This window comes from Tetrahymena thermophila, assembly GCF_000189635.1.
Source record: "Tetrahymena thermophila SB210 genomic scaffold scf_8254446, whole genome shotgun sequence".
Taxonomy (NCBI): Eukaryota; Ciliophora; class Oligohymenophorea; order Hymenostomatida; family Tetrahymenidae; genus Tetrahymena; species Tetrahymena thermophila.
Window position 1 is genome coordinate 70,410 of NW_002476226.1, and position 26,695 is coordinate 97,104.

General features: G+C 22.4%; 6 protein-coding genes across 6 annotated transcripts; 5 read left to right on the plus strand and 1 right to left on the minus strand. All coding sequences in view use genetic code 6, as the record gives it.

The window, feature by feature from the left end:
- Positions 1-1,363: 1,363 nt before the first annotated feature.
- TTHERM_00492460 (Ku70/Ku80 beta-barrel domain protein) lies at positions 1,364-4,154 on the minus strand (the record flags this gene model as incomplete). The annotated part of the gene is made up of 3 exons (XM_001023138.3): positions 1,364-1,453; positions 1,575-3,299; positions 3,696-4,154. The coding sequence occupies 3 exons, from the start codon at positions 4,152-4,154 to the stop codon at positions 1,364-1,366; spliced, it is 2,274 nt and encodes a 757-aa protein (XP_001023138.1).
- Positions 4,155-7,790: 3,636 nt separating this feature from the next.
- Positions 7,791-9,134, plus strand: TTHERM_00492470 (hypothetical protein; the record flags this gene model as incomplete). Its single annotated transcript, XM_001023139.3, has 1 exon — positions 7,791-9,134. The coding sequence occupies one exon, from the start codon at positions 7,791-7,793 to the stop codon at positions 9,132-9,134; it is 1,344 nt and encodes a 447-aa protein (XP_001023139.1).
- Positions 9,135-12,918: 3,784 nt separating this feature from the next.
- On the plus strand, positions 12,919-19,780 carry TTHERM_00492480 (latrophilin/CL-like GPS domain protein; the record flags this gene model as incomplete). Its single annotated transcript, XM_001023140.2, has 6 exons — positions 12,919-13,316; positions 13,536-13,771; positions 14,094-14,751; positions 14,811-16,945; positions 17,063-17,189; positions 17,245-19,780. 6 exons carry the CDS (start codon positions 12,919-12,921, stop codon positions 19,778-19,780), a joined length of 6,090 nt encoding a protein of 2,029 aa, XP_001023140.2.
- A 1,132-nt stretch (positions 19,781-20,912) lies between these two features.
- Positions 20,913-21,915, plus strand: TTHERM_00492490 (WD domain, G-beta repeat protein; the record flags this gene model as incomplete). Its single annotated transcript, XM_001023141.2, has 2 exons — positions 20,913-21,657; positions 21,710-21,915. The coding sequence occupies 2 exons, from the start codon at positions 20,913-20,915 to the stop codon at positions 21,913-21,915; spliced, it is 951 nt and encodes a 316-aa protein (XP_001023141.2).
- A 1,200-nt stretch (positions 21,916-23,115) lies between these two features.
- On the plus strand, positions 23,116-24,605 carry TTHERM_00492500 (serine carboxypeptidase family protein; the record flags this gene model as incomplete). Its single annotated transcript, XM_001023142.2, has 2 exons — positions 23,116-23,422; positions 23,485-24,605. The coding sequence occupies exons 1-2, from the start codon at positions 23,182-23,184 to the stop codon at positions 24,603-24,605; spliced, it is 1,362 nt and encodes a 453-aa protein (XP_001023142.1). The 5' UTR covers positions 23,116-23,181.
- Positions 24,606-25,436: 831 nt separating this feature from the next.
- On the plus strand, positions 25,437-26,293 carry TTHERM_00492510 (hypothetical protein; the record flags this gene model as incomplete). Its single annotated transcript, XM_001023143.1, has 3 exons — positions 25,437-25,575; positions 25,719-25,792; positions 26,063-26,293. The coding sequence occupies 3 exons, from the start codon at positions 25,437-25,439 to the stop codon at positions 26,291-26,293; spliced, it is 444 nt and encodes a 147-aa protein (XP_001023143.1).
- Between the last annotated feature and the right edge of the window lie 402 nt (positions 26,294-26,695).

A 26,695-nucleotide genomic window follows, 5' to 3' on the forward strand; every position in this document is an offset into this window, starting at 1 on the left:
TCAACAAACTCAATAACTCACTCGCTTACTTATCTATAACATTTATCATACATACATATCATACAACAAACCTATAAATAATAATAATAATAATAATAATAATAATAATAATATTCAAAAAAAGCTTCTAAAAAAGATAAGCAAGAATAAAACAAAAATTGATCTACAAGAAAAAAATAAAAAATTCCTATTAAAAATTAGAGTTTTTGTTAAGAAGCTTAATAAAGAAAAGAAAGAAATTGTTAGAACTATTTTGAGTAATTTGCATCTAAAATCAAAAATTTTCTAAATAAGCTCATTTTAAATAAATGCAGATTAAGTACATTTATTGAAATAGATTAATTTTCTTTCTATTAATTAAATTTCTAATAATTCCACTACGTCTATCCATCCACACACATATTTATCATAATTAGATGTTTTTGTTTTTATCGTGCAGAATTATATTTATAAAAAAGAAATCAATAATCATAATAATTAGACCATGATATTTATTTGTCGATCAAATTCAAAAAATAATACAAAATTATTTTAAAATTCATTTTTTAAACAATAAACATTATAATTTGTTATCTCTACTTTATAATTAAATAATTTGTTGCATTCGTTTTAACTTATACGTTAGCACTTTTTAATGGAATTTTTATTTCTTACAATTTAATAACAAAACTATTAGTATTTTTGTATTCTTTTATGTTCAAAAATTTCTATTTATATTCTTAGAACAAATAAATAGAAAAAAAGAAATATTTCGGAAACAAATAGGCAAAATTCCTTACAGATCTTATTTTATTCTTTAAATTTTACATTATTATCACTAAAAATTTATCATAAAATAAATATCTTAAAGTTAAAATATTTCAATTTTATCAGTTCTTCAATCAGATAATTTCTTGTTGAAAAAAATAATTTTGTAAAATGAGATTAAAAACTAAAAATACAATAGAAAAAACATCATAATAAATCTGACAATTAGGTTACAGTTGAAATGTACTCTTGGATTATTTGATGATAAATTAAGAAAATTCAAAATTAATTAGTTAAGTTTAAGTTATCAAATAAAAAAATAAAGTATAATTAATATATTTAATATAACAATGTAATATTATTTACAGTAGTACTACAAACTATATATAATAACTTCATTATGATAATTTTATTTGAGAAATGTATTTTTTTTTTTCCCACACATTCTTAAACAATTATTTTTGGAAGGAGGGGGATTTTATAAATTTAGTAATCAGCTTTTTAATTACTAAATTTAATTAATTATCAAATTCTTTAAAAATTTTAATTCAAGAAAAAACTATGTTTTTTTAGAGAATTCAAAAAGATTTGAGATAATAAATAATTGATTGTCATTTCATTCTAGTTCGTCCATGATATCATAATCTTCGATTTATTTTCTTACTTCAGGTATATTTTAAATGACATCTTCTTCTTAGTGCAAAAACTTTTAATATTAAATAATAATTAAAAAATAAGCAAATTTACAATTTAACTTTATAATTAAATGTGTGATTAATATTGAGCGAATTCCAAAACTGGTTAAAAGTAATTAAAATATTGTTTACCTAGAGAGCTTCTTTAGTGGTAAAATTAGATTTTGTGCTTTCTTTATCTGTAATTAGAGTTATACCTTATTATATGAGCATTTTCCAAAATCCTTTTTAATCTGACTTTAACAACTTGTCTTTGAAAGTATTAAGGAAATTATTAAATTTGGGTGCTTCTAACTGTTCGTATTCTGAAGTACAACCTTTTCTAAATGCTTTGATACATTCAAGAGCTTTTTCATAATAAGAGCCACGGATACTTGTTTCTATTAACTGAGATATCATACCTTATATTTGTGATATAGCATCAGAAACGAGATCTTCGCGCTTGTTTGTCATCATCTTGAAGAAATCATCAACAGGCGATACTGATGAAACCTTGCGTACTACATCGTCTTTGTTATAATCGTCGAAAGCAAATTTCTTTGAGATAGGAATATTTTCTAATTCTTCTTTTACATCTACAAGAATTTAAGCTTACTGTTCTACATCTTCTGACTCCATCTAGCCGTTTTCCATCTTAATTTAGACTTGAGGAGCATTAATATTTGCAGCAGGTACTTGATAGTTAGGATTAAAGAGTTATTACCAAAAAATTTTCTTTGAAATTTCGTCTTTAATTTCTTGCTCTTAAAGTTAGAAAGACTCTTTTATTTTCTTTAACTCTTCTGCAGCTTTGGGGTAAACCTTCTTTTCAGGAGTTATATAGTCTCTGATATTAGGATCAAGTGGAGGAATTTTAGTATCAGCATCGGGAGGATTAAATACTCGATGGAAAACAGTTTAATAAAAGTATTAACGGGTAGGATTAAAAGTGTATTTCATCTATAATGCTTCTTCGCCATCTTCAAGATTCATTAAATCCATTTTGTCTATAAGAGATCCCATTAAATCTTGTTATTCTTTTGTGCTTTCTTTGAGAGAATTAAACTAAAAATCGCGGACACTTTCAGAAGTAGGAATTTAGCACATGTAAAGGCATTCATAGTCTTTACCAATTTATGGAGTCAAAACGCAAAGCTTGGGAGCACCATTATTACGCCATACATAACGGGCTATAGCATATTTATTGGTTTAGATCATACTATGACAAAGAGCAGCAATACCTTTTTTAGCAACAGAATCATTTTTATTAGCAATAATAATATCTACACCAGCCATAAAGGACTATCTTGGAACTTTTTTGGAATCTACAAAACCTAAAACCTTCAATTCACGATTTGAAGTATAATTCATTTAAGCCTCCAAAGCTTAAGTAACAGGAATGAGTTATTTTCCATAATGATATGCCTTAGTTATGTTAGATTTATCAATAGGATTCAAGTTTGGATCTTCTTAAAGTGCCATTATTACATCACGCTCGATTTATCCGCTTTCACAATGAGGATTAAAGTCAACAGCTAATGAATACATTTTTAAGCCAGGGAGTTTTTCCTCTGAAGTTTTTGTGAACATTTGCACTGCTATATTGAGATTAGGAGCAAGCTACAAATCACCATTAAACTTTGATCTAAGATTAACTTGACGAGTTCTAAACTGCTCATAAATTTTAATAGCAACATCTGAAGGGAAAAGTTGAATTTGTTCACCTAATTCATCTTTAACAACTGAGAATAGCTTTTAATTTAAATTTTATCTGGTATTTTATGCAGCATCGTCTTTTTTCAACACATCAGTATTGCTTTCTTCAGGATTATATTTCTTTAAGAAGTCAAAACCAATAACATTAATTTTAGTTTGAACCTGTTTAAATATTTAAAAATATATTAAATTTTTGAATATTTCTATTATTAAATAAATGAAAAATAAATAATTATTTTTTGAAATTTTTTGATATGAAAAAATGATATTTTGAAACAATTAATACACTTAATTAAAAATAAATCTTGCCCTCCTAGAAAAATTAAAAAAAATGTGTTTAATATACTTTAAAACTTTTAAAATGCTAATTTATTAATTTTGAAAAAAAAAAAGATCAGAGTAAAATTATAGTTAATTCTAAAGGGGGAGGTTTGGATAGAGCTTCTAATGAAGGGGAAAAAATTCAAATTATGATAGTTAAATAGATAGATGCTCTTCAATATGCGATTGTGATAGCAAAAATATTTTTTTTTGCAAAACATGAATGAAATAAAATACCTTTCTGGCCTTTTCAATTAAATCCATTATTTATTTTTCCTTGTAGCTGGTTTTTCCAAATCCTGCTGTCATCAATTGAATTTTCTTTTCATATTTTTTTTCTTTAACGTAATCATGAATAACATCTATTGTTTGCTCAATAGCTTCAAAAATATCTCCTCCTTCGCATTCATCAGATTAATAATCTTTCAAATCTTGAACATTCTTTAAAAAGTCAATATCAGGCTTTCCTATACCTCTGATATACATAATTTTATCGTCACCTTCATCTTTAAGACCAAATAAAATAAGTCCAACTTCATGAGTCTTTGTATTAAACATTTTTTGTTATAATAAGAGTTTTATGCAATTAACGGCTATTTCGATTCTTTTTTAACCATTAGTTCCTCTATCACCTAAATACTATTGCATAGAACTACCCATATCTAATAGGATAATAGTAGCTTCTTTTCCTGCCATTTGATAATGCTAATTTGAATAAATAAATTCTTTTGTATTTTTCAATCCTATATTATTTATTGATTATTTATTTATTTTGTATATTAATTTATTTATCAAAAATTCTTGATCTTTATAATCTTTTATTTTATTCAAATCTATTTGAATTATTGTACCATAAAAAATATAATATCCGCGCCAAATATCTTAAATCCATCGTATTTTATTCTCAAATTTTTTGATACTATTCCATATTCAAATTATTGTATTTTGGTATGCAAATTATTGACATATAAATCAGATTTACTAATGTTTAACATATTGTATATTTCATGTATTTCTTATTTTATTATCAATCTAATTCAACATTTTAAAGCTGCTAGCATGTAATTTCATAAAAATTAAATAAATGATTTATTCTCTTTTCTTATTTTTATGTTTAACGAATAATATTTCATTCAATCAATACAAACATTTTTCTTAATTTAATTTTTCTTCATTTTTATTTAATTTTAAATAAAATAATTTTTTAATTATAATTTTATATTAATTATTATAATAAATGAAATAATTAATTTCCTTAAATAGTTTTTATTTAATAAATATAAAAATTAATTTTCTAAAAATAGTTTAAATATTGGCTATTTAATAAATAAATAATATTTACTTGATTATGATTTTATATTGCAAAAAATTTTATAATTTTTTAATAATTTTCGTTATTTTTATATTTAGAACATCTTTAAAATGGGATTTCATAAATATATAAATTATTATATTTTATTTGAAATACAATAATTTAATATTTTGTTTGTATATTTTAAAATGATTTTTTTTTTTAAGGTTTTAAATAATTAATCAATTTATTTATTATTTTATGAGTTTCTTTGTATTATACTTATTTTAATATTTTCATTAAAGTGTTTAGAAGTATATAAAATATATTTTTGATAATTTGTTGATATTATATTTTAAATATTTAATTTTTTGAAATAAAATTATCAAATTATTGAATATTTTATATAAGAGCATTATATTAAATAGATCTTTATAATAGTTATTAGTTATATCTTAAGTTTTTATAATATTTTAAAGACTTTTGACTTAAAAATTTATTATATCAAAATTTTTTTTTGTTTGTCATTATTTTAAATAAATAGAATGAGATTATAAAATATGTGATTTTATTTAAATTGATGATATGTAATCCACACTAATAAATAGATCATAGATCTTTATAATTACCATGATTTACATTTTCATTTAAGAATAATAATCAAATATTTTTAAATACGTTTATTTTGATTTACCTTTGATTTTATTGATCATTTTTTTAACTTACAACTTTTTTTAAATTAAAATTTAGTGAAAAAGAAAGCTAATGAATTTTAGACTTCAAAGTAATAAAAATTTGAGGCTATGACATGTCATTTAGAGTTCTTTTCATAATCTAGTAAAGTATATACAGTAAGTCTTGTTTGCAAATAAATAAAAAAGTTGATCAATTAATTAATATTTATAACATGAGGCCCTGATAATAGGGTTGGCAATAACAAAAAGTATTTATGAGAAAAAATAAACTAATGATTGAAAAAATTTACAGAATTTTGGTAACAATTTGCTGATGTAAAATATTGTTAACTTTTCTTGATTTTTTAATGGAATAAAATTTCAATTAAAAAATTATTAGTGATTACACTTTTATAATAAATTATCTTAATTTTAAAAAAAGAAGCTATGATGATTGATTTAGCATAAATTATCTAATTCAAGTTTTGTTTTATAAATAGACTCAAAATATCACTGACTCCGCAAATAAATTTTCTTTTTTGAAATTTTTTAAAAAGAAAGTATAGTATTTTAATTTATTTTGCTTAACCATTAAAAATACTTTAAGATTTCTATTTTTAGTTTGAATTATTTATTTTAAGATTCAAAATATTTATTTAAAATGTACTAAGTTGCTAATTAAACTATTGTTCTAGGTTCTTTAAGAAATGCTTTCAAGTATATTAAGTATTTTTAAAGCTTCATAAATGAATATCAAATATTTTATAGCACTATTGCTATTTAATTATTACAAGTAATATCCTAAGGGTTTATTACATAGATTAAATAATTATGCTTAATAGCTTAGAATTATGTTTATTATAATAATTTAGTTATTAAAAGGTGTTTAAAAAAGTTATCAGGCATTTAATATTGATAAATTGAGTAAATAGTTTTTTATTTTTCATGTTTTTAATATTTTATTTATTAAGATTATAAACTTTATTCAAGCTATAACAATTTCAAATATAGATATTATTTAATAATATTTGCATCTTGATAGTATTAATTAGTTTGGTCATACTTTTAGTTAAATATATTTAGTACCTCATTTATAAAACACCACAGCTAAAAAGCCCAAGTTACTGGCATAATATTTTTAAAAGAAGGTGATATGATAAAACAGAACAAGAAAGATCTTTTTTACTTGCAATTAATTAATAATAATAAAAGTAGGTAATGCTTTATAATCTTAATCGTATTCTATCAAGTCAATTTTCGAAAATTAATAAATTTTAAATTTTTTGATAGATTTTTCAATGTTGATTTACAATAATTTTTGTTTGTTTTTATCTTATTAAAATTATAAATTTTTTTTAGCTAGATAAATTTATTTTAGCGTTAGATGCTGATGCTGAATATATTAAAGTATATCTCCATATTGGAAAAAGAAAACAATCTAATTGTTTTTAATTGATTCTTAAATATGCAAAATAAATTAATTGGATAGGCAGGCTGGCTAAGATCTTAAATTATTATTCTCCATATGATAATTAGAAATAAATCCATTAAAGATACAAAAAGATTAGAAATTGATCAGAAATAGCATTTGAAATAAATTGAATGATTTATCATGCACTTATGCAATTAAGATGAATCATTTATTATTTTAAGTATTTAAATAAAAAGAAAGGAGCATTGACAAAAATCTTGTTACTATTTTTATTTAGAATAGATGAGGATAAGACGAGAGTAACTTTTTAAAAACTAATTTTTAATTAAATAAGTAGTGCTTGACTGAATATACCACATATATTTTATTATAATTGTTAAAAATTGTTTTTGAATTTAAAAAGATTATGATTGTATGAAATATGATAATAATTAGAAGTGATGTATTTCAAATTAGTGGAAATTAAGTAAAATTTGTAAACAGATACATCTAATTTTTATGGCTTAAAAAATGAAGTAATCTTATTGAATATAATCAGAAATAGAGGAATATGCATTATGATTGCTTGTATTTACACACATTATTATCATAAATTAACAAAGTTTTCCCCACACTAACTTAATTAAATTCAACCACTAAATTCTCTAGACTATTAATGTTATATGTTTAAATGCAAGGAACATAACAAAATTTAATTTGGTGAAATCTTAAAATTAGTACTTATCTTCACTAACAAAAGCAAGATATTTATTTACATCATTTATTTCTTCTGACTGTCCTTTATATATTAAGATTTTTTATTCAAATATAATAACTAAATTAAAAAAAAATTAAAAACTTAATATTTATTAAAAAAAAAATTCTTTTTAAATTACTAAAATACACTAACTACTACAACTGAATACTAATTTTGATTGTTAATTCATATTTGCAAAATGTCTAAAACTCAATTGCAACACTCTAGTGCTGCTGCTGCTGTTATAGCTGCTGCACCTGCTTTATAATCTGATTTACCAAACTCAAAGAACAGCTAGCTTTTTTTGACTCTTAACCATACTTAAGTAAAAATTAATGATACTTTGACAGGAGAAATTTTATTTGATGCAAAATAAACAATTAATACTTAATGCTCTGTTGTTTTGGTAATTGAAAGCAAAGAAAATATTTACAAAGGTAGTCAAATAATATTTGAAGAAATAATAATGAGCGTCCGTAGTGAAGTCTATCAAATAAAGTCTTAAATGGCTCCTAATATTTATAAAATTCCATTAAATATCGAGATTTCCGATATTTTTGATTCTAGTGAATGCTTCAGATTAGACAATGAACTCAGTGTTAAAGTTGAATACTAAATATCCTGCTAAATAGTTCAATTTGTTGATTAATAACAATAAAGCTAAGCAAAAATGATTAATAAGATATAAGAAGTATCATCTCAAAATGGAACCAATTTCATTCGCAGTTCTGACTAAATTGAGTATGAGGGATAAGTTTTATTATCATCTGCATCTATTCCTATACAAATAATTAGCAATATTAGCAATAAAAAAAGTCTTCCAGTAACCATTACATAACATATTCCTAAGATACAAAAAAGCTTCTTCCGTAAACTTGGTAGCATTCTATGCTGTAAAGGAACCCGTGAAAATAAATACAAAGAATGTGAAGCTAATTCTAAAGCTGTCCAAAAAAAAACCATAAACTTTTTTTGTTTGGATATTAACACCATAAACATTTATCCAGGTGAGGCTTTCTCATTTATAATTAATGATGATAGTAAAATTAGCTAAGAAAGCTAAGCAAGCAAGATACAATACAAAACAAGATTGGTGAATAAGTAAGTGATTAATATAAATAATAAGACATACCTAAACGAAACAAATATCTTATATTCTAAAAATGTCTACAAAAATCAACCTGAAAAGGTGACTCTCCCTTACTCATCCTAAAACTCATACAAAAGTAATGTGTTCAAAAACACGTTTGAGCTCTAGGTTGTTCCTGAAGATTATGATTTTACTGACATTGTTTGCCTAAAAGTACCAATTCATGTGAATCATAAGAAATTCAGATTATTACCTCTACAAAACGAAAATGAATATTAAGATTAGCAAATGAAAGAGTCTATCGAACTTCTATAAAAATACCCTTGCAAAATAATTGCAAAAATATCTATTAAATTTGATGAGCAACAAGAAGAACAAAATTTAGCAGAAAGCTAAAGATCTACAAAATTAAATACCCCTGATATCACCCCATTACGAAAAAGTTTTGAGTGAAGTGGTAATAGACTGAAGCAGTATTGATTGATTGATTGATTGTAAGCGAAAAAATGAACAAAAATTCTTAACCATTTCTGTACATAATTTATCTAAACTAATAATAACATCTCAAATTACAAAATGTGTAGCCTGAACTTACTAAAATATAAAATAAAAAAAATATTTAACAACATTTTCTTACTATTAAGTAAACCCGTACTTACTTACTTACTATAATAAAATAAACTACTAAAAATAAACAAAAGATACAATTATTTAATTCGTAATCATTTGTATTATTATATATATTTGTTTTTAATTTAAAAAATCTTTATTAAAATTTCCCATATATCTTTTCATATTAAAATTTGCTCCAAATTTAATCTATTTTTTTTTTAATTATTTCCTAAATAAAAATATGTGAATATTTTGGCTTACATTCCAATATATTTCATTTATTTGCGTTAGGATAGTTTTAAGATAATAATAAGAAATTACCCACAAGTATTTTATCATCAAGAATCCATTTTAATTTATGAACAGTAATTAAAAATAAAAAATACGAGTAGGGTGAGCTTACTCCTTATATTTCTTTGAAATAAGATTCTAAATTTTGATAAATTTTTTATTTATTCAAAAAAATTTAATTATATTACATTGTATCTTTTTTTTTTACAGCAAATGTTGTTTAGATACTACCATCCTAAAGTAGATTATTCTTTCTATAGAATTTATTTTTATGATAAAAGCATATATAAAATTATATATCTCTTCAAATTTGTACTATGAATGACATTTATTAAATATGATTATTTGATATGATTTTTTTAAATTAGATGGTTTCATCTACAAATAATAAACCTTTTAAATTTCAGATTATAATAAGTCTATATAATAATAAGAGAAAAATACATGTGTATTACTCTTGTTTATTGTTCATTTTACTTGGATTTTTTTAAAAGTAAGAAAAATGAGATTAAAAAACATAAACTAATCATTAAATACTTGTTTTAATAAATACTATTTCTTTTTCTTATTTCTTAAAAAAGTAGCTTATTTTCAAATTGATTGACAGAAATTTTTCAAAAAAAATAATAATTAAGCAATTTATTAATTTTGAAGAGATTAAATATCTGTATCAAAGAATAGAAGGAAGGCAATGTTAATGTTGTTAATTGTTTAATGTTTTAACAATTTACAAAATTAAGATTGCTTTTATACTTGATATTTATAAAAAATTATTTTTTTGATTATTTCATCAAAAAAAAAGTATTTTTAGTAAATTTATCAATGTAAGAAATTTATTTTTGAAAAACAGAAGCTAATACTTTGCATTTAATATTTTTTACATTTCCAAATTTAAAATTTGAAAAAACCTTGTGAGTTTTGGTTACAATGAAAATAAAATAAAAAATTAATATTATTTTTATTTATTTAAAATTACATTAGCTTAACATGTTAGTTAGACGTATAAACCAACAATTATTCATTTTTTATTTGGATTAAATAATTTAAATATATCTATCAATCAAAATAAATTTTCTGAAAAATATATTTTAAAAACAAAAAAGTCTAAATTTAATTTATATTTTATAGCAAATAGATTTAATCAAATTATTAAATTTTTTCTAGACAAAAAAATATTGATTTCTGAATATCAATTAAATCATAGTGTTTTTTTTACAGCACAAAAACTGTAAATCTTAAATCTTTGTAAGATAATTATTGATAAGATAGAAAAATCCTATTTAATGAAGTTAATTATGCAATCAAATCTAATTAAATTTGAAAAAGAAAAGCAAATTGCTTGTTAAATTATTTTGATAAATATAAAAAGCTCTCAAATTATTTAAATTCAACTTCTAAATTTTAAAGTAGCTTGCTTTTATTTTTATCAATCAGAATAAAATTAACCATTATAGTTTTTTTAATGTAGTATTCACTTATATTTTTACATTAAAAAATTTTTATATTTTTTGAAAAATAAAATTTTAAATATTAAAAAATAACCAAAAAAGATGCTAATAAACAAATAACTTTTAAGTAAAATCTAATAATAGAAATGATTGTGTAAATGCAAAAATATTGAATATATGAATAAATAACTATCTAATTTAAAATAGTAGTGTGATAAAATAAAAATAAAAATATTAACTTATTCTATCATTTTAAAGGTTATTATTCATAGAGCAGATTTTATTAATTCTTATTTATTACTAAAATTTTAAATAAATTTTATCTATACAAATTAAATAAGCAATACCATTTATGATAGTATGAGGGACCATAAATAAAACCATTAGCTAATAAAAATTTATTTAAATAATAACTCTATAGAAATATAAATTTAAAATTAATAAGCAACAAGATATTTAATCATTAAAAATATTTATTTTTGGTATTAATGTAAATATTTATTTATTATCAAAGTTAATTAATCTGTCAGATTAATAAAATTTTGTAATTTAAGTATATCAAATAAAGTATCATACTTATCAGATACTTACCTTATAATTTAGAATAATATTAAATTATGTAATTATGTGTTTCTTAGAAATGAGATAAAGGCGACAAAATTAATTATTATACTAAATGACTAATAATTAAAAATAAAATATTTAAATACATTTCTAATAATTTCAAAAGAATTTAAATAACAATACATTAATCTTTTACTTTTATATCTTTAAAGATAAAGAATTTGTAAAAAATTAAGCATATTATAAATAAAAATAATGAATATCTAATGCTAATTTATATGTTTGTATATATAGATGTAATCTTTTCAAATCATAAATTTTTAATGAAAATAAGGTCAATAAAAAAAGTTGATTAAATCTAAAAAAATCTTCTTAAACTTTTATTTAAATTTTAATACCTTTTTAAATTTTAAACTTTTGAAAATTAATTTTTCATGTAATTTTTTGATCGATTTTAATAAAACAAAGAATAGATAATTAATTATTCAAAATTACATAATTAAAGTTAATTTTAACAAAAATTATTAAATTTATTTTATTAATTTTCAAAATTATTTGGATTAATTTTAATTTTATTTAAAAAAAGCAAATTTTAAAATTTATCTGATGAAATATTTTTTATTTATGAAACAAAACCATTCAATAATTTAAGCTTTAAATATTTAAAATGTACAAAATTGAAATGAAAGCTCATTTATTTCAATGAGAAAAAATTAAAATAGAAATATTAATAATATATTTGTTAGAAATTGAAAAAAATATTTTTTTGACCTAAGACAATTATTAAAGCAATGAAACAAGTAAGAAAATATGAACTTCAAAATTTAATTTAATTGAGTTTATAATTTTATTAATTTATAGGATTTTGATTAATTTGTGTTGCTGACTGATAGTTTTAGATTATTCAAATATGAATACTTTTTAGTGAAATACAATCCTGAATTTTTATTAGCTGGAATATTAATAAATATGAGCCTCATTTATGAAAAATTAATTAATTTTTGATACTTTTTTGCATGTATTTATTTATTTGATTTAATTCGAAAACTCTGAAGAATTAACATGAATTTTAGATTAATCAATTAATTATTTTTTCTTTTATCATTTGTTTGTCAGCAATTTAATTTATAAAAAGAAAAGAGAAAGAAAAGCATATTTTCTAAAGATATAAGAAGTCCTATCACAATCAATTTAAAATAAAATAAGGAAATATTCTACTTTTATTAAGAGGGAACTATTTTTCTTGAGCAATAACATATCTAAGCTTCTCTTCGAATAATCTCTGTTCAATAATAAAATAAATTCAATTCATTACAATCAAAATGAAGAAACTTATTTTTAATATATCTTACTTAATATGCGCTTTAATTATAAATCTAAATGATGTCTTGTCTTCATCTGTAATTTATAGCTTTAATTGTGGTGATCCTAACTGCATGGCTTGCACATATGATTAAACTAGTTTGATTTGCATTTAATGTGAAGTAGGTTATCAATTGATAAGTAATAAATGCTAATTAAGCACATGCACTCAACCTGGATAATATTTAGCTAATTAGTTTCAAAATGTATGTAGTTATTGCCATGCTTCCTGTAAATATTGTATTTCTGGATCATACAACTACTGCACAGAATGTAATTAAGGGTATTTTGCAATACCTTCTCCTATTAGTCCATATCTTTAGACTTGCCTTCGTTGTTAAGATCCTAATTGCAAAAGGTATTCTTTTATTTATATATTTACAACACACACAAATAAATATGAAAGATTTTACTAAGGTTTATTACTTAGCAAAATCCTATTGAAGGTTTTTAAAAATAACTTAAATATATGAATAAGCTTTTATTCATATTTTTTTTATTAGCAATACTTAAATAAAAATATTTTTGTGATTGAGTAATGAGTTTTATTTATCTGAATATTTTTTTTATTCTAAAGCTGCGACTAGCAAGGAAATTGTCAACAATGCATGAATGGTTATATAAATAACAATAATGTTTGCTCTAAATGTACTATACAATTTGCTGCTTCATGTTCAAGTAGTACATAAGTAGGAAGCTGCATAAAGGGATTTACAAAATCAGATGACGGTAAATCGTGTGTACCTGTAGATACGTTGTGCTAATTTGGTTAATATGCTAATAATATGATTTGTACACGCTGCCCTGCTAATTGTAATATATTAATTTAAACATCAATAGAGAATTCAAAGTTTAGAAGAAAGAAAAAAAAGTCTAAATTGATTAACTTATATTTATTGGATATTCGTGAGAAGTAATTCAGGTGAATTTTAATCTCAAATCAAAGAAATAAAAAAATTCACGATTAATAAATTCATGTTTATATACAAAGAAATTAATTTTTTATTTTTTTTAGGTTTGAGACTACTTCTAAATATTCATTTTTAGGTTGAATTATTCACAGCAATTTTTAATTTCATTTTTTATTTTTATAAATACATTATTTAATTCAAAATATTTTTTTTTTAATTTAAAGGTATATAATGCAACGCAAATGGGTAGTGCTATATATGTGAAGCAAACAATTATATTGATAGCAGTGGTTTATGCTAACCGTGCCCAAATTTTTGCAACTCTTGCAACTTAGACTCCTCTAATAACTTGCAATGTACAAGCTGTGTTTCAGGATATTTTCTGTAACTTAATGTTTTGAATTATATATGTACCTTAATTTAAGAAACAAATTACGTATATTGTCCAACTGGTTAATATACTAACAAATTAACAAATACATGCGTAGCATGCGAAAGCAATTGTTTGGAATGCAACTAATTTGGAGATAAATGCTTGCAATGTTTCGACTCAATTAACTATTAAATAGTAAATGGTAAGTGCCAGCTAAGGTGCTCCTCATAAAATTAATATTAAAGCTATGATTCTGCAAAAGATGATGATAATAGTAGAGTAAAAAAGTTATTTTTTTATAATTCATCAGTAGTGACAAATTAAGTTATTACAACAAATTGTGTCAATAATTGTTCAATTTAAAATTGTTAAAAATGCATATTTGATTAGTAGTTTTGCTAACAGTGTTCCTAAAATTATTTTTTGGTAGACGATGGAACTTGTGTCAAGGATTGTCCTTTAGGAACATTTTAACAAAAAATAGGATAAATCAACAAATGCTTACCTTGGTAATTATTTATTGTAAAATTAAAATGTTTAAAGAAAAATTATGTTTATTATTAAATAGTGCGAGAGGATGTTTAAAATGTAATTCATCAAATTAATGCAGTTAGTGCTCTTAAGAATTCATTCTCATTAATAACAGTTGTTAAAATGAAGATATTTCAAATAGTCCTGTCAACAATTATGTGAGTTTTGATGGGTTATGGATGAAAAACTGTCCTCAAAATACTTTTAGAATAGGAAATACATGCTTGCCTTCTAAAACTTGTAAACGTGCATAATTTCTAATTAAGGGAAAAACTACTATATGTGGTTAATGCCAAACATCAAATAAAATTTAGATAGAAACTTAAAATGGAAATGGCTCTTAGATCTCTCTTCCAGATTTATAGTAAGATTGGATGGGTAAGTGCTATGAAAATTGTCCTGCTCCTCTAAAAAAGTAATAGTAAAATGTACTTTGTTAAAAATAATGTGATTAAAAATTACCATTTCTTGATTGGACAAAAGAACCTAATTGCTAAATGAACTGTCTTTAGAATATGGCATAAAAAATTTTATCTGATTGCAATACCTTATAGTCATGTAGCCCAAGTTAATACCTAAATATTTAAAAGATTGTAAATGAAGGAATTAGTTTAAATTTAGATAATGTGCCAAACAATTATTGTTAGTTTTGCCCAACAGGTTGCAATTAATGCTTTTATAATGGAAAAGATAATCCAACTTGCCTTTCTTGCTAACCTGGTTTTGAAATGTATATAACATTCAGTTATTAGGACCCTTTGTCATACACTTTACCTGATTCTTCCGATAATCCTCCAAATTAAAATAAAGGTCCTAAATTTAAATATGCAAATGCATAATGTATGTAGATATAACCTGGTAATAGCAAATGCTCTTAGATAAAAGGATATTTTGCTGATTTAGGAGGTGTTTTTAAGAACAATGCATGTATAATGTGTCAACTAGTAAACAACAATAACGGATGCACTTCTTGTCCAAGCAGTTCTGTAATGCTCTACACAGGTCCATAGGAGTATAAATGCATTCCTTACTGCAATAGTAATTAACTCAAAAGTTAGGATGGCGTTTACTGCTTTGAAAAACCTGAAATAAAAATATAAGTTGATTTTAACAGTAAAATAGTCGAATAAAGTTAATCCTTTAATGTACCAAATGGAAGTAGTTCTTTTACTGTTACTGCATCTCTTAACGCTGCTTATAAACTATAACTAGCATCTATAACATGTTCGATTAACTTATAACCTCTAAATGGAATCACTTTTTAAATTACTCCTTCTCTTCCTAATATTAGCATTGGCAATAATGTGCTACACACTTTTACCTTATTAGATCCAAAAGGAAATTTAGTAGTACTAAATAAATTCGCATAATATCAGCTGAATTGTAAATTCAGTTTTTCAATAACCGATATAGTGGCACAAATATTTTCTCTTGATTCAAATTTTGGTATTAATTCTTTATAATTACCTACAGGAAATGTATAAGTTACTCAATCAAATGATAAAACATCTACCAGTTATAATATTAGTGTTGATCAGTGGTCATTTGCACCATTAAAAGTATTTAGCAAATACAATCTATTTGAATACTCAATTAACATTTTAGCTAAAAACACTTAAAATTTAAATATTCCTGATTACATCTATAACATAGATAACATTAATCTACAAACTTATCCTGAAAAATATAAAATAACATCATCTGGATTTTAGAAGTTTAATTATCAATTCAATGTCAATATAGAAAATTAAAATTACAATTAGTTTAACCTCTAATTAGTAGTAACTCCAGTTAATCCTTAGCTCAACTAACTTGTTTAGACAGTCATTATCCCTTTAAACTATAGTTACGTACAACCATCAACAACAAGAAAACCTTAACCATAAATTATGAATCAAATTTTTAATCAAAAAATAACTGATGAATAAAATAAGCCGAATCTTACATAAATTAAAAACATAGCTGATCAGGTTTACTTTTATAGAGGAGATTTACCTTCTAATCAAGAAATCTAAACTAACTTAACCTTTAGTAAGTAGTCTAAATTAGATTAGCAATATTATCTTCCTATTTAATGCGATAGCTAAATAAATTGCAGTGGACATGGAAAATGTAAACCAATAAATAACAGTAATTGGTATTCTATGTGTATCTGTAATTAAGGATATAAAGGTAAGAAATTATTAAAACTATATTTTTAAAACCAAATATTAATATTGAAATCCTGTTCAAAATAATTGTATATATTTTACTTATTTAATACTGATCATTTCTTTATATATAAATCAGGTGAGTAATGTAACTGGACAGATGATAGTTGGAAATAAGCAAAGAAAACTGTAAAGCAGTATATTAATATAATAAGTGATAGCATTCAAAATCTAGATTAATAGGGAGACAACAAATAAGGTCTTAAGTAATTAAAAATAAATTTTCTAAGATTAATAAAATATTTACTTTATTATTCAAAGTATTAACTAGATTATAACTTTGTTGCAACTTTGGACAGATCAAAGAGATCTAATTAAAAATAGTTCATTTTAAAGTTTAATGAACATTTTTAAAACTAACACTCTTATGAAATTTTAAGTATCTAGCTACAGTTAAAGAATCTAGTATATTTTAGATAACTTAATTGATATTGTTAGAGTAGAAGAACTATCAGATTTCTAGAGCAAGCAGTATTTTGAGTAAGTTGTTTAGTAGGTTTAAGCTTTGAATTTATAAATGATGAATTAAGTAAATTCATCTTCTAATCCAACCATAGTAATTGATAGGTCTAATTACAAGGGCATTGTTATTCACAATAATGCCTTTAAAAAACTGAATGAAAATTATAATTTAAGTATTCAAAATTCCATCTAATTTTCTATTCCTAAAAATATGGTTAAAAGTAATTAATATCTCGAAATTTTAATGAAGCCTATGGATTTGGCTTCCTCTTCTCAGCAAAACTGCACTAACGGATGTAAATATAAAAAAAATTTAATTTCCAATCCAGTTGTTATAACCGTCAAAGACTTAGCTAGTGGAAATGAAGTAGATGTTAAATCTATTCTTACTGCATCACCAGTAATATTCAATATGACATATGCAATTCCTAGCTTGTATATATCTAACACAACTAACCTTACATGTGCTTATTGGGATGAGAAGGAATAAGATTGGTTAACAACTGGAGTTCAGGTTTTAAAAAAATTTTATTAAAATAATGTACTACAATCAATTTAATGCTCAACATAACACCTTACTGAGTTTACATTAATTAACAACTAATAATTAAATTAAACTGAACCAGATATTAATCCTAAACCACAAAATCCTTTTAAATTTGACACTTCATATAAAATGTATGTTCTAATTTATTTGTGCGTTCTGTTCGGAGCATCGCTTATTTTTTATATAATATCATTATTCTCTAATAGCTATGCAAGTGATCTTAATCTCGGGTAACCTGAATAAAAAAAATTAGATAAGAGTTAAATAGTTTAAGGAATTATTCCAGATTTTATATTTAGCTCTGATGCTCTAGAAGATGACTTAACTAATGAAGATACTAACGCTCGTTCTAATGCAGAGCTTTCAGATAAATAAAATAATGCAATTTAAAAAAGCAATAAATTTTTTACAAATAAACTTTCATAAATTGTTCCTCTTAACTCTAAAACTCTAATATAATAAGAAGAATATCCATAAAACAATAATGTTGTCCTTGAAGCATATTAGACAAACAACAAAGCAATAGATTAATTTCAAACAATTAACATCTAAGATATTTAGTCTTAAGATAACAACACTATCTCTATTTCATAATAACCATAAAAATAACAAAATAACATTAAATTAATAAGTAAAATAGAATACTTGAATGGAATTCCGTCTTCTCCTGAAAACAAGTAAAATGAAAATTAAGGATAAATTATACAAAATCAAAATTTTACTAAAGCAACCTAGCCCTAGCATAAATAATACTAAACAATTTAATCTTCTAATTTTCTAAAAGAATTAAATTATCCAATTGAATACTAAAGACCACAAAATTAGCTTATCATTAAAAACGAACATACTTTTAATCATTAATATGACGATAAAAATATGGATTATATTTATAATAACAGAAGAATCAGGTAAAATATTCCTACAATTATTGAGGAAAGTGCAACTGCTAGCGAGTCTCTCAACTAAAACTCTTTAAAGGGTAAGGTTATCACAAATTAAAACACTCCCTCGCAGTTAATATAATCAAATGTATAAAGGCTCTCCCAATAAAATTTAGGTTAAAATTAAATGAGAATTTAAGATTTAGAAACAAAATCTAATACTAATTCAGGTGAGCCTATTTTAAAGCATTAAAATTAGAGCGAAATTAATTCTAGTTCTCCATCAAATCCTCGTTTTAGTCCTCTGCTCATTGATAATCCGCCTCCATTTAATGAATAAAATATTAAACTACAAACTAGCCAATAATATGACATAAAACCTTACTTAACCATTTTTTGTTGGAAATACAATTTCAAAAGCTGCAGTAGCTCTTAAAGAGTTTTATACTGTGTAACTTTGTTGGGTCTATTTATTTTTAGTTCTTCCTTCTACTTTTAAAATTTTAACTTAATCTAATAAACAACCAATTAAGCCTAATACATAGCTGAATAATCATGCATTTTATGGATTACTTTCGAGATAATTAACTGGGCTTTGATTTCTCTAATACACATCAAGCGCCTTTTTATAAATTTTATATTTTGCAATAATAAATCAAAAAAAATAAATTTTATCCTGAATTTTGCTAACTTCTTGATTTCTTTTGGATTTTTATTTTTCTCCTCAGCCATGATTTTTTATAAACATAAAAATAAATCGCGTAAATACTTTTTTGAATGGATCGTCACCTTTAGCATATGCTGTATCTTTAATATCATTTTAGAATATATCCTAATGAAATTAGTATGCAGGTTTAAACTTACCTTCATCTTTTTAATAATCAAAACAAAAAGACTTGACTCTTGACTAAAAAATATTTTGTTATTTATTCTATGTTAATTAACCTTTTCATTATTATTTAATTACATTATTATTAATTCAAAAAATTTATATTTAATTGATGTATTAACTAAATTTAAATAATTAATTATTACTTTTTCAGTCTTATATTTAAAGTATTTATTAATTTTTAATTAAAAAAACCATTAAATATAAAAATTAGTTTGAGTGATATAAAAAATATTTATATGACTAACTATAAACGAATATTAATTTTATTTTAATTTACTTTAAAATAACTTATTTATTATTTTATAAATCTCTCAATAATTTTAAGCTTAATTCTTTTGACTTATAATTAAATAATAATTTAGTATATTCCTATAAAAAATATTTCTAAAATTCATTTAATCATTCAAAATTAATTTTAAATGTATTTAAGAGAATAGTAGTATAACGAACGTGTTAATTTGTTAAATATAGGCATTTAACAACATTAAGCAATCAATATTTATTAAAAAAATTTACCGTATATAATTGGGTAATTTGTTGTCAAACTATAATAAGGAGTTTACAAAAATATAAAATATATTTAAATATTACAATATATTCCCATTGGAAAAATAACTGCAAATATTTATTTTTGTAAATAATTCTTAATTTAACATAAAATATCTATCTGTAACTAAATTTTCATAAAAGCAAACTTCAAAAGTATACAGTTCTATTTATTTTATAAATCCTAAACTGATTTGGTTTTACTTAAATGAAATATATTGTAAACACTGTATTAATTTATTGATTTTTAGCTTATTATATTTATTACTATTGATGCCATTTTGAATAATATAAAAGTTAATATTTTATCTTAAATTTAACTATTTTTACTTAATAAAATATTTAATATACCAAAGCTTAAAAATAATTTTTTATTTGATAGAATTAAGAAAATTAAGTCATCTTCCTATTAAGCTATTAAGCGAAAGAAAATATTTATTTAAAAATTTAGTGATTTACTAAATACCGTCATAATTAACCTAATTATTAAAAAATCTACTGCTTGCTGATGATATAATATTCAGAAAAAAAGATATATCAGTGGTTTTTATTTGCTGAATTCATAAAAAATTAATTATTTGTATTTAATTAATTATTATTCATGTCAAATACTCCTTCGTAATGTGCACCAATCTATTCTATTCATGAGCATAAGGATGTGATTAGGTCAGTAGTTAAAATGGAACAGGGCTACTTCTTGACTTGCTCTCACGATGGAAGCATTAAACTCTGGAATATTAATAATATTTCAAAAACTATAAAAAATTTAAGGATAAATAATGATTTTGTTATAAATGCTCTTAGAATTGGAAATACTAAATTAATTCTTTCAGTTCACCCTCGAGGTGTTGTTTGCATATGGAGTTTAAATAAAGGTATTTGTCTTAAGAGAATTTAAGTTTGTGAAAAGGAAATATATTGTGCTATTAATATTTCTGATTTAAACCTAATAGCTTTTGGAACAAGCTCAGGTAAAGTGTTCTTATATAACATTTTTACTTCTACTTGCAATCTACAAATTTAAGAAGAAAACTCTATTTCAAGCATTTATTATTCGAATTACTAACTATTTGTAGCAACAAGAGATAAAGAGATTAATATATACTTAATAGAGAAGGAATGTAGCTTCAGCGAGGAGTAGCAAATATAATTAAAGTAAAGTAGAATCTAAATAAAACTATAATATATTTGCTCTTGCATGACTTAAATAGATCCTAAAACTCTGATAGTTGGAACAACTGAAGGCTTAATTTACATTTATAGATATGAAAAAAATTAATTTTAAGTTATCAAAGAATTTTACGCTCATAGGTAAACTGTGATCAATCTGAAACTTTTAGAAAACGGTAATTTAATATGTTTTTTTATTTTATAAAATATTAATTTTTACCCCAATAGAGCTTTATTCTACAGGTTACGATGGATGCATTATTAAATGGGATTTAATTGTCTTTGAAAAATAAGTTAGATACTTTGGGCATAGATATGCAGTCTATGCTATTAATATTATTAAAGATTATTTAATAACTGCAGGAGCTGACAAACAAATTTTGATTTGGAATAAAAACGAATCATTAACAAATCCATCTCAAATTTAAAAATGAAAATTAAAAAGTAAAAAACTGATTGATTGGAGAGTTTTTGAAAAAAAATAAAATAATGATTAAATGGTTAATAAACTAAAAACAAACAAATAAATTAATTAATTGATATTCAAAAAATTAAATCAATTTTATAAAAAAAATATTAAACATTTGAATTTAAACTTTTTGTGCAATAAATTAAAATAATAAATATTGTTTAAACATTTAAAAAAAAAAATAACTAAAGAAAATTTCATATCATTTTTTTTAATTTCTTTTAAAATAAATAATTGAATTGTATTTTTTCTATCTATAATTAAGTATTACTTAATCTTGTTTTTTAATAAAATATTATATTAAGCCTGTTTGTGAGTGGTTTTAGTATTGCATCTCGAATATTTTGAGAGAAATAATTGATAAAATGAACAAATCAAAATCAAATATTCACAAAATTTATTTATATATATAAAATATACCATTTTTTAGTGTCTTATTCAGTGTTAGGTAAAAATGGTAATATAAAATTCAATAGTAGTTTTTATTTAATTATTTTAAGTATGAGATAATTATTTATATTTAACTTTTTAATAAAATTTTATGAGAATAAAAGTTTTAGATAATAAAAAAAATTTTAATTTTTAAAAGATTTATTAAAAAAAATAATTTCTTAATTATAAAATTAAAATTATAATATTAACTCCTAAATGTTATTTAATAAATTATGTATTTATACAATAAATAAAATTATTAATTTAATAGTATAAAAAATTTAGGATAATTTAATCATAATATTATTGATTAAAATAATAAATATTTGAATCAAACTCTCTACCAAAAATAAAGATTTGTATTTTATTAATTACATCTTGATTTATTTTATTGGTACTTTTGTTAGTTTTTATATGGTAAGCAACTTATCTTTTATTCATTATTTATAAAAAAGTCTAGAAATATTCTTTGAAAATTAAATTTCTTTAGAAGTTCTCTATTTTTTCTTATTTGAAGTGCAAACAGAAATTAGTGTGTGAATATTTCTTTTTTACAAGAAAATCAAGAAATGTGAAAGATTTTAAAATCACTCTTGCACCAAAAATTCTTTTATAAATTTCATAAATAATTTGTAAAAGATTTTTTTCTGTGATAAATTTTGATTGGTTTGATACCGAGAGTTTTATAATGAATTTACAGAGAACTATCTTTAATTACTTAAGCTTATATCCCCAAAAATAAACTAAAAGAAAAATAATAAAAAAGAAATAAAAAACAAACTTATTTTATTACAATTAAATGAAATCATAAATTACTTTTGCTATAGTATTTTTACTATTCGCAAGTTCTGTTTATTCTAGAAATGCTACTTGCAATAAAGCAGTTGACTAATATGCTCCAAACAATACTTTCTTAACAGGTTACTTGAATCCTGGATTCGATGATCCCATCACTGGCTTAGGATTTGTATTTTACTCTAAGATAAATGCAACTACTATTGAAGAAATTGCATAAGCTCCTACACTTATATGGCTTAATGGTAATACTTCATATATATATGTGTTTCTTTTTCTTACTTAAATTTAATTTATAAAATATTAGGTGGTCCTGGATCAAGCAGTATGGAGGGTGCTTATTTTGAAAATGGTCCTTATAGAGTCTTGAGTGAGAATGGTACTTAAGTTATCAGAACTAACCCAGACGCTTGGACTAATAAGTACAATGTCTTATATATTGATTAACCTATTGCTGTTGGTTTTTCTCGTTCTGAAAAAGATTCTAATCTACCTCACAACGAAACTATTGTTGGTTAATAGTTCTATAGAGCTCTTTTATCTTTCTACACAGGTTCTGGTTGTTATAACAATCCCATACTTCACTAATCTCCCTTATTCATTACAGGTGAAAGCTATGGAGGAAAATATATTCCTAATATTGCTGCTGAAATTATAAGATAAAATTAAATTGCTGCTGCTTCTGGTTAATTAGTAATCCCCCTTAAAGGTGTCTCTATCGGTGATCCTTTAATTGACCCCTAACATTAACTTTATTAACTAGGAGATTACGGAGTACAAAATGGTCTTATTTCTGATAAAACTAAAATACGTCTTTAATCTATTTTAAATAAGATGCATACCTATTTCAAGGCTAATGACTATTAAAAAGCTTCTAACACATACGACGAAGCTATCAGCTTTTTCATGTAAAACTCTATCAACAAATTATAAAACGTCTATAATTATAAAATTGGTCCTTACCCTGATGATTTTGTAGGAGATCACTGCGAAAATTATATTAAACAATTTGGCTTTGATACAAGTTTTAAATATGATAGTACTAGTTTTAAAATTTCTAATTCTTTATCTTTAGACTGTTTTACTCCTAATGGTATCCCTGCTCTCTAATATATACTTGCTAATAACTTACCAGTAATTATTTACAATGGTGATAACGATATCTTAATTAACACACCTGGTGTAACCACTTTCATCAATGGTTTCTCTTGGGAAGGTTAATAAGTATTTTCTAAATTACCTATGGTAAATATCACAAATAACAATCAAACAGTCGCTACATATAAAAGCTACTTAAACTTACATTTTGCCACTATTTTAGATGCTGGTCATTTGGTTCCTTATGACTAACCTGAGAGCATGAATATCATCCTTGACAACTTCATCGAAAAAACTCTTAGCTAATAAACTTAACTCAGATAAGATTGAATAATTAATTTAGAATCCTTAAATAAAAAAATATTAAACTTAATTAGTAAATTATTTATTGTATGATTTAATTGTATTAAAGTTATCCAATTCTATAATATAAAAAATTTATAATTAAATACTTACAATAAAAAGGTTTTTTAGTAAACTATTTTTAATCACTTAAAATATAAAATATATTTTTTGTAACATTTTGTTAATATGAATTTATTATTTTTATTTTTTTGAATATGTTTTACTGTTCATCCAAATTTTTCACCCTATTTTTGGATTTTTATTCAAAATAATTAGTTTATTCTAAATTTTGAAAAATAAAAATAAATGTAAACAGTTTATAAATATTCTTGTTAAACTACAAAAATATTAAAAATCGATAATATTATAAAAGCAATTTAACCTATTAAAAATAATAAACTTAAATTTACTGCAACTTTAAAACTCTTTATAAATTGAATTTTTAAAAGTAAACTTTTTAAGAGTCTATATAAAATCTCATTTGAGTATTATAATAAAGAAAAATCAACTTTAATAAGACGTAATTTTTTAAATTATAATTTACTTTTAAAAAACAAAATAAATATTTTAATTTAAAAAAATAATGGCTTTAACAAAAAAAATCAATTTAAAAAGTAATTAAAAAGTATATCTATTATAAATTTAGTTATGTTTTAGAAAATATTAGAAATTTAAAGAAAAATCTTACTAACAATTAATTTACCCCAAATAATTTGATTTAAAGTGCTTTTAAAGATATAAATTTTAATCAACGAAAAACTTAGTAGTATCAAACAAATAAGGAGAAGAATAATTAATTATTTATTAGGTTTAGAAATGGCATAAAAGATTGAAAAAGCAGCTGCCTCTTTAATTAGTAACACAGTTAAAACTTTTGGATTAACTGATATCATAAAGCATAAAAAAATTCCTTATAAAAATATTTATGAGTTAGCCTCTTAATATCCTGGAACAGGTATAAATTAAATAATCAAATTAATAAATCATATATCATCCATTTTATATAAAAATAAATGTCTCTTTTTAAAAGAAGCTTAATTACGATTAAATAAAATAAAGTTAAATTAATTGGTTAATTTAAAACAATTTTTTAAATAGGTATTGGCTTCAAATTCTGGAGAAAAACATGGCCCTCAAATAGTTTCTATGTTTTATAAGATATTGATTTAAAGGTAAATTATTTTTTTTAAATGATAGGAAGTATCACTTAAGCTTAAATGAAATATATTTCTATTACTATGAAAATAAATAAATAAATTCTTAGAATTCCTAATAAAGGATATAAAATTGAATGCTAATTCATATAAATAGATTTATTAATAATTTTAGAAAGTTTTTTAAAATAGAAGCAAAATATGAAAAAATTTATTTTATAAATCATAAAAAATTTATTTCTCTCTCTTTCCTTTGATTGTATAAAATTTTTAATTAAATCATTAAAGGGCACAAGACACGGTAACGCTTATGGCATATTATATTGGAAAGGAATTCAACAAAGCAATACTCCTGTTAGAATTAGAAACGGTAATAAAAGAGGAGTATGGAGATATGACATTAATAATACTAGTGTTGTTCTCGATAATGGATTAACTTATAATGCTAGCGATCTCAGTGCTTACAAAAAGCATGTTTAAAAGTCAGGTTAAGAATCTGAAAAAAATGAAGCTGAGTGATATAATAAATAAATTAGTTATTTAAAACATGTTACATAAATTTGTTTATTAGTTAGTATTCTAAGTATGATCAACTTATATTTTAAAACTATAAGAGGAAACAATAAAATTGTCATTTTATTCTTATAAATTTATTAAATATAATTCTCAGTTTAAATAAGGGGAATTTTGTGTTTAATCATTAATAAATAATACTTAAAAATAACTAAAAAAAGTATTGCATTAAGTAGAAATATAGAATTCCATATTTTATTTCAAAATTCGATAAATCGTTTTTTTAAACATTCATTTGTCTATTGATAAAATTTGATATTAAATATTTTTTTTGTTGGTTTTTGCTATTTTTTTTTATAAAATATAAAGGAAAATATTCAAAAAAATTCCAAGTTTTAAGTGTTTTTT